The 9091-nt window shown below is 41.3% G+C and overlaps 1 protein-coding gene across 1 annotated transcript; it reads left to right on the top strand.

The window, feature by feature from the left end:
• The first annotated feature begins 738 nt into the window (after nucleotides 1-738).
• On the top strand, nucleotides 739-7959 carry lrrc41 (leucine rich repeat containing 41). The gene is made up of 10 exons (XM_071406551.1): nucleotides 739-1167; nucleotides 2783-2869; nucleotides 3112-3176; nucleotides 3485-4298; nucleotides 4532-4765; nucleotides 5153-5317; nucleotides 5662-5763; nucleotides 6051-6179; nucleotides 6651-6723; nucleotides 7012-7959. Exons 1-10 carry the CDS (start codon nucleotides 1023-1025, stop codon nucleotides 7229-7231), a joined length of 2034 nt encoding a protein of 677 aa, XP_071262652.1. The 5' UTR covers nucleotides 739-1022; the 3' UTR covers nucleotides 7232-7959.
• The last annotated feature ends 1132 nt before the right edge of the window (nucleotides 7960-9091 follow it).

The raw sequence follows: 9091 nt of genomic DNA, 5'->3' as shown, positions 1-9091 counted from the left end.
AAGGGCATTTGCTGAAATCACAAAAGAACCAAATGGAAGTTGTGTTGATATTCTTGTAAATATATTGTTTAAATTCATATGCATTAGTTATAATGTTTATATTAGCAAAGTTTGAATACATAGATTTTAGGCCAGCTTTCAATGTACAACTTGTAATTCTTAAACATTTATTTTGTGTAATTATTTTTTGGGTTGTTGTGCTTTTCTACTTGTCTAATGACTCATCTTTTTATTGGTGTTTCCCAGCAGTTTGTGATTTGTTAGTATGTATTAGTAGAAACATGGGCAATATGCATGTCCAATATGAAAAACGATTGGATTTAAGTTGATGGGCCACTCTATACGGGCCGCCAAATGAGCAGTGACGCTCCTCTCGGTGTAAACTCTGTGTAGTTGGACAGCTGAACTTCTCCTGAGTAGAATGGACCAGCTTTTTACTGCGACACAATTTACAGATAGATTTGTATGGTGCAATAAATGATCGAAGTACACACAAAAAACATTGTTGACCATTTAGGCTTGACATTTATTTTATTTGATAAAATAATGACATATCTTATAGAGTACGTTTAATTATTATTTGTATGATAACGAGTATGAAATATATCGACAATTGTGCATATTTTCCATAATTTTCTCCCTAATTATTCATTCACAATGTATACAGGACAGGACTATTATTCTGAATGATTCCAAAAATACGTGATCCGGAAGTACTTCTTTATCCTTGCGTACTATGACGTCTTGATAGAAAATGACTAACCGGAAGTCTACAGGAACCAAACTACGACCTGTATCAATTTGAAGAGATATCTGGAGTTTTTTTAATTAATACATTTTTTTAAAACCATTCGCTGGTTAGTTAGCTCGTTTTTTTGCTATCTTTTTTAGGTGTTATGCCTAAATGATGAAATAGCGCAGCTGAACTCTTGATTATTAGCAAATATTCTCTGACTGAAATATGTGGAGTTGATCTGCTGCATGTTTATTTAATCTGCCTCGTTTTTCATCTGAGACTGAGCATGCCTGCTCCTTACCTTGAACAAATTAGAAGAGCCAAGGAGTGGCAGGATGCCAAAGTTACTTCCACCATTACACCCACCTTGAAGAAGATATGCATCAAAACAGTGAGTCGTCACATGGATGTACTAGACAAGAAAGCTCTTGGTAAGTGTCACATCTTCGATGCAACCAAGGGAGTTTTTACATTGTGCTGGACGAAAGACGATCTTGGTTGCATCAAAGCTAAGTGTTACTCAGCTATTTTAGCTAATGCATGTACAATACATGAATGAGCTGGTACCCAACCTAGCCCTCGAAAACGCTAGGTGGCATTCTGCCTTCTCCCTACAGTTTTCAGCCATTATTAACTTCGCCCACGACTGATTCATGTGAACTACAATCCCGACGCAGTTTTAACTTTTTAGAAACGTCAATAATCATAGCTTGCGATACGGCTTTTGAAACATATGGCCCATATCTTTCATCAATAAAGAATCCTTCAAATAAAAAATAAACTATATTGTAGGAGTTTTGCGAAGATACATACAGCTATGGGTGCCTCCATCCAACGAAACTACACTTCTTGAATTACACTTACACACAGGTGTTCGGAGCATGCTACACTTAACAAAAATAAATATGCAACATGTAAAGTGTTGCTCCCATGTTTCATGAGCTGAAATGAAAGAGTGTGCAATTGTCATGCTGACTGCAGGAATGTTCACCAGCGCTGTTGCCATATAATGTCATGTTAATGTCTCTACCATAAGCCGTCTCCAACGATGTCAACATTGTGAACAGAGTGCCCCGTGGTGGGGTTAGGGTATGGCCAGGCATAAACTACGGACAACAAACACAATTGCATTTTATCGATGTCAATTTCAATGCACAGAGATACCGTGACGAGATCCTGAGGCCCATTGTCGTGCCATTCATCTGCTGCCATCACCTCATGTTTCAGCATGATAATATACAGCTCCATGTCACAAGGATCTGTACACAATTCCTGGAAGCTGAAAATGTCCCAGTTCTTCCATGGCCTGCATACTCACCAAACATGTCACCTATTGAGCATGTTTGGGATGTTCTGGATTGACTTGTAGACAGCGTGTTCCAGTTCCCGCCAATATCCAGCAACTTCGCACAGCCATTGAAGAGGAGTGGGACAACATTCCACAGGCCACAATCAACAGCCTGATCAACTCTATGCGTCTCACTGCATGAGGCAAATGGTGGTCACATCAGATACTGACTGGTTCTCTGATCCACACCCCTACCTTTTTTTTTTTTTAAAGGTATGCATATCTGTATACCCAGTCATGTGAAATCCATATATTAGGGCCTAATGAATGTATTTCAATTGACTGATTTCCTTATATGAACTGTAACTCAGTATAGATAGGCAATTAGCACAGGTGGTTGTCTGTTGTCAAACAAGAGCTGTAACATGGAGATATGGCCGTGTGGGCACACTAATCCTATCACGGTGTGTATCAATTTAACCTTTTTTTGTTTTTTGAAAATGATTTCTCGCAGATATGAAAGATAAGGTCCTAATGCTTCCAAAACTGTACCTCAAGCGACGTTTGTTAATGTTCAGATTGAGCGTCGGGGCTCTTAACAAAACTCCCCCGTGCAGAAGACTCCTTTGTCCAATGACTCTTATGTGTAATGACCAGTTAGAATGTTCCTTATTGACTGTATTCCTAAAGAGGATAAACAAGATAAAATGCAGTCTGAATATCCTGAAAATTAACAGTTTTTAATATTACCCATTTAGACCTACCAATCTCACTGATCAAGGAGCTCCTGCAGCATTTAAACATTGTTGATCTGGATAGAATTCAGCCTGCAGTGAACCGGAAAGGTAAGTACTGTAAAGCCTAGCTTTGGTCCATGGTGTTGTCAGCTACGCTCTCACTACGACTGTCAGTGGAGAGATCAGTGCAGCCAAATTACTTACTGGACCAGCACTATATAAAACCAACAGGCCTCAAATCACACTGCTGATGTTGCAGGCAGGCACACCATTTTTCAGACCGGGTGTAGCTCATTGAGGGTAGCTAACTACTGCTATTCTATTAAACATTTTATTTGTCTGTCTTTCAGGAATCTCCACCTCCTTTGTGTGGGCAGGAATATTGAGAAGAATCTCTGGGCCTCGCAAAGGGAGTGTAAGTATCTTCTCCACATAATAATCCCTTTTATAACATCTGGCTTTTTCAATATTTAAATTCCATCATGCAGTTGACTTCACTCTCCACCACATACTCAGGTGAGGCAATCCATTGAGAATGTTGAAAAGTACAAAACAAAAGCCGGATAACTAGGTCTTACTCGTTTTAGTTCCAAGGGTGGCTATGTGTGTGATCTATAGCCTGAAACACTAGTTCTGAACCCTCTAACACTAGTTCTGAACTTAACCTTCTAGAGAATGTGTTCCTTTGCCCTAATTATTATGTCATTCTTGTTTCTTTTCCAGACCATACTCACCGAAGATGAATGGAGGGAGACAAGCATGCATAAGCTCTTTAACTTGGCCTTCTATGGCTTCAGGTTCGGAGGTGATACAAAATACCTCCTGAATGTCAACTTTAACTCTCTTCTCTTAGTCATGGCCAAATACATCCAGCACCTGGTTCTTCGAACATCACGACCACACGGCTACTTCTTCGCGAGGAGGTCTGTTCTGAGCGTTCTGGAGAAGGGTGTAAGGCGCATTCAACTGGGAGAGAGCACTCAGCTCAGAGAGTGGCCCAGTGATGTCTTATACACCCTGCACCGTTTACTGGACCACGGGGCAGCCCGTGATGTCATCATGAACCAGAGCCCAGATCCTCGTCTGCTGGCTTGGATTCTTCACGGCAGGGGACCTCAGAGTAAAATCCACCAATGTCCAATGGAGTCCATGCAAGGTGAGATGGTCAAATGTTGCCAGGCGCCAAACACTGCAGGAAGCAGCGCTGGAGATGCTGAGGCAGCCAGGTCCCAGGTCCCAGAGGAAGAGGAGCCTGATGAAGAAGATCATAATGGTGGGACCCCATGCAAGCGTCCAAGGTTGAGTATTGCCTCCGCGAAGGGAGAGCTTGACTTGACCAGCTCCCCATGCCAGTGTATGGTCCCCAAGCCATTGTGCCAGATGTTTATTCCCTCGGCTGGTCACTCGACAGAGATTTGCCACAAGGGGCAAATCCATTCACTAAAGATCAATGACTTCAGGGTTGGAGTCTTCCCTGTACTGCTTCCTCTCCTGCCTTCTTGGCTGTGCCTCCACTCTCTAAGCCTGCAAAGTGCTTGTAAGTGTATAATCTATACAATCTATTGTGCTTTATGTGTTTATTACAAAACAAGGGTATGCTAAAAAGGACAGTTATGAAAGTGGAATGCACTCGTTGGTTGCCTCCCAAATGGCACCCTATTCACTTTATTGTGCACTACCAGGATAAGGGGAATAGGGTACTATAAAGGCTATAGGGTGCCATTTCAGACGCAGGCCTAGTGTTTCTGTTGTTGATGCCTCTGTCTGCAGGGACCTTTGAGGAGGGTGATGCGTTGAGCCTGGCAGAGTCTCTCCAGCAGCTGTCTGCTACACCAGGCTGCTCCCTGATTGAGCTGAGTGTGGGGTCCCTGACCCATCCTGCTCTCATGGAGTCTCTGCTGAATGCATGCCCCACCCTCAGGTCATTCTCCATGGAGATCCACCCTGTAGCAGAGTACCACAGAGCCCCACTGAGAAGCATTCCCCAGCCAGCACACCATGCAGGTGGCCGACAATCTAGTATATAGACCACCCAAAGTTATTTATATCCAACCTGTACAAAATGTTTTTGTTTTATTGTAGTTTGTGGGGCCGGTTTACCAGACATAGAGTAATCCTCGTCTTAGATTAAATGCAGATTTGAACTAAAATCAAGTTTTAGTGAGTTGTCGGGTTAGGTGAGATTAATTTAACAAGAAAAGTGAAATCTCAACATAAGAAAGGTTTAACATATTAAGACATGAGGATTGCATATGCGCATTTATAAAACAATGGTATATAAATGTTTACTTTTTAAAATTGAGTCGCAGAGAATTGGATACAAAGAATTGGATACAAAGAGCATTTCTTTTTGTGTTGTATTTGAGACTTGTCCCAACTTTCCATTGCTAGAACTCTCACTGGAGAAGCTGTGTGTGAAAGTACCCAAATTGAGGACCAGTGTGGAGAGTCTGATGTGTGTGTTGCTACGCTCTCCTCGCCTCACCTCACTTCACGTCTCAGGAATCAACAGCTCAACTGGCTTCTCACCCAGCCACCTCCTCAACACAGTGGCAGGTAACATGGAGTCATTTAAAACCACTGTCAACGTAGAGTACAAGCACTACTTTTCATTTAACAGTTTTGTCATTTAGATTAAGCAGATGCTCTTATCAAGAGCGACTTAGTCAGTGCATCCAAGTGCTATTTTCTAGCAGTTTTGTATGTGTAAGTTGATGCTGCTGTCCTCACATAATGCATATTCTAGCCCATTATCTGTTTTGTTTTTTATTAGTGTGCTTCCAATTGTTTCAGCAATAACTTCATGTACAATGCATGTGGAACTCTTCCTAGCCGTAGGAGATATTTTGGTATATTTTCTCCCATATGGTAAAATTGTTTTTGTGTTCCTGCTGTTACAGAGTCCAATCGCCACCTGAAGGACCTCACCTTGGAGGATATCAACCTGTCTGACTGTCACTGTGCAATCTTCCAGCTACTGGATAACTACTGTATGTTGGAAGGTAAGGAATGATTTCCATGAAGTAGTTTTTGTATCAAATTATGTATTAAAATTCATATTAATTCTGTTTTTTTTTATCTAACATGTATGCAGCTCTAAAAAGTGGTATGCAGCATGGATATCACAAACAAGCAAAGCCTCTTGCATTTGATCAGTTTATTCTATGTGTGTCTCAAATGGCACCCTATTCCTTATGTAGTGCACTACTTTTGACAAGGGCCTAAAGGGGAAACGGTGCCATTTGGGATGCATCCTAATTGTATTCTCCTGTCTGCTCCATAATGACAGCGTTGTCATTGAAGGACTGTCGGCTTCTGGAGAAATGCAGTGACAAGGAAGATGTCGTCCGACAGCTGGTTAATTCTCTCAAAAAGGTTCCATCTCTCCAGTCTCTCAACTTGGCTCAAAACCGCCTCGGTAAGAGGCCAACTTAGCTATGTTTCACAGGTTTCGTTCAGACTTTTCTTGCTACGTCCCCCGCCCCTGCCACCTTTTTATTTAACCTTTATTTAACTAGGCAAGTTAGTTATGAACAAATTCTTATTTACAATGACGGCCTACCAAAAGGCAGGCCTCCTGCGGGGACCTGGGGCTGGGATTAAAATAAAAAATATAGAACAAAACACACATCACGACAAGAGAGACACCAGAACACTACATAAAGAGAGACCTAAGACAACAACCTAGCATGGCAGCAACACATGTCAACAACATGATAGCAGCACAAAACATGGTACACACATTATTGGGGACAGACAACCGCACAAAGGCAAGAAGGTAGAGACAACAATACATCACGCAAAGCTACTACACCTCTGGATAGTATGAATTCGATTTTTGAAATAGAATGCATGAATTGAAACAACTATTTTTATTTTGTCCTTTTAGCCAAGACTGTGACAGTTTTGGGGGAACTCTTCAAAGGACCCTCACCAAGCACAGTGAAAGAGCTGGACATCAGGCAAGTAGCTGCTATAAGCATTTCAGTAGGCTATTTTGGCATTTTGTGAAGAGGCCTAATTTGTCTTATGAGAGTTGGACTCTGTCCCTATTCTCCACACTTCCCCCAAAGTTTGCGCTTGCAAACTCCCCGTCATGGATTGGTGTAAGCATTGGCTGTGGGGAGTTTCAAGTTCCACCAATGTTAAATCCATGATGTAGAGTGTACAACTGCAGACTTTGAGAGAAGGGTGGCAAATTGGAACGTAGCCATTCTGTTTCTTGTATTTCCTGTCTTTGTCGTTGATAGCTCCAACTTCATCCAGCCTCCTGAGCTGCTAGAGTTAGGGAAGTTGTTGGAGACCCACCGTCCTCCCCAGAAACTACTCCTCACCCTGAAGAGCAACCCACTGGACAGAGACATGGAGCTGAGGGACACGGCTCTGGGCACGCTCAGTCACCTTTGTGACCTCATCACCGACCACTGGAACTCCAGAGACACCATGGCTGACCACATCAGCATGATGTGAACTAGGTCTTAGGTCATGCGAATGGAGTAGTGTCATGTTGCCTCTCGGTGCTGATCTTGGGACAGTTTTCTGAGGAAGGGGAGGCTGGTCCTAGACCTCTAAATAGGCGACACTTCACCTCGTAACCCTGCGAATTCTGGGTTGTGTTCATTAGTAACACTGAAACGTTTTGCAATGGGAAAAAAATATGAGCATTGTTTATTAGACAAGTACAGATAGTACTTCCCTGTTTCACTCCAGTTCGGACCAACTGAACATGACCCTGGATAAAATGTTGTTCCTTAACCTGAAGTGAACGAACATTTGCTGCTACCCAAGAGAAGTTACTGGACTTCAAAATTGCTTCAGTTTTAAGTCTTTTGTAAGGAACAATATTTTCCAGTTTACAACACTCATATATATGTTGCTGTTTTGTATGTCAAGGCTGTTGCAGGCCTAATAAGCCAAAAACAATGTGTTACATAAATACAAGTGGCCTTACATTTGGCATTTTAAATTGTGAAATAATGGCATAAGAGTTTAGTATCCTAATTGTTTTTTCAAAGATCAACAAATGCACCGTTTCCTTTATCTTGTTCAGCTGTTCATTCTGCATCTTTATTGTTGATATTGTCATGTTCATAATGCAGCATTTGATGTATTTAAGTAGAAATGTATTTTGACCCCATTTGATTTGGTAACTTTCAGTCTGATATTATATTAAAACTGCAAACATTTGTGATGTAAAATTGTATTGTTTGTGCTTTTCTAATAACCAATTTCTGTGTTCATGCAAGTAAGTGACTGAATGAATCCTCACTATCAGTATCTGCAATTTGGCAGTACGCCCAGAACCTTGTTTTGAGAAAGGGATATCTCATTTTCAAGGTCTGAGCTTGGAGAGAAGAAGCCTTGTAAGGTATTGGTCTGTCACATGCATGAACCAAACATTAATAATGAATTTATTATGAATAAGCTAAATCATGCAAATATAATTTGTCTGTGAGTGGGATAGAAGAGATCTAACGGGACTGCCCCGATAGAGCTCACTTAAGACCGGTACTTTATGCATCTACATTTGACTGTGACCTCTCCAGCTTCCTGTTAGTAAACAATGATTCATTTATGATTAACTTCGAGTGTCCCTATGTAGAATTTCCATGACACATTTCTCCATGGCAAAATGTGTAGAATTGCAGCAAACTTGCTTTAAAACTGCCACATTTTCTCTGCTCTAAACCTTCAATATTGGGGGCTGATCAAATTGGGGGAGGGTGGGCAACAATTTGACTTAGGGCCCCCAAAAGGCTTTGACTGCATGTGTGGGTTTGAATGTGGGTACGCAGATCTGCAAGCCACTGCGGACCCTACATTTTTTGTAGCCCCCACCCTCATCAAAGTTGCCCATCCATGACCTAGAATATCTTGTTTGTTGAATTGCTAGTTGTCTTGGTTCAATAAATCCTGACATGAGTGAAAATGTCTAACGTCTTAACAAAATACTTTTGTTATCAAGGCAAAAAAGTATATGGATCAATAGAAAACAAATATAAGTACATTTAGACAATATACATGAATATTTACACAGTGAATAGAACCCAAAACGGAATGGAAAGAAAGATGTGGGGACAATTACATATAGGAATTGCCTTTTCATGAAAATATAATAGTCTTCAATATGGTTATTACTTTGTTACACACCCTTATAAAAAGAGTACGGTGGATTGAACCTTGACAGGTAGCAGTGCCGATTTTAGCGTGTAAATCTTGGTGGGGCAAAAAAAAAAAGTGGGATGCATGCCAGCAAAGCCACTACACATGAATTGCACTATAACAGTGACAAATGGTGCCCACAAACTGTTTGGGCCTACATAAAACTGT

Source organism: Salvelinus alpinus, chromosome 6 (assembly GCF_045679555.1).
Source record: "Salvelinus alpinus chromosome 6, SLU_Salpinus.1, whole genome shotgun sequence".
Taxonomy (NCBI): domain Eukaryota; kingdom Metazoa; phylum Chordata; class Actinopteri; order Salmoniformes; family Salmonidae; genus Salvelinus; species Salvelinus alpinus.
Note: the sequence above shows the minus strand (reverse complement) of the source record. Positions and strands in the feature narration are given on the sequence as shown.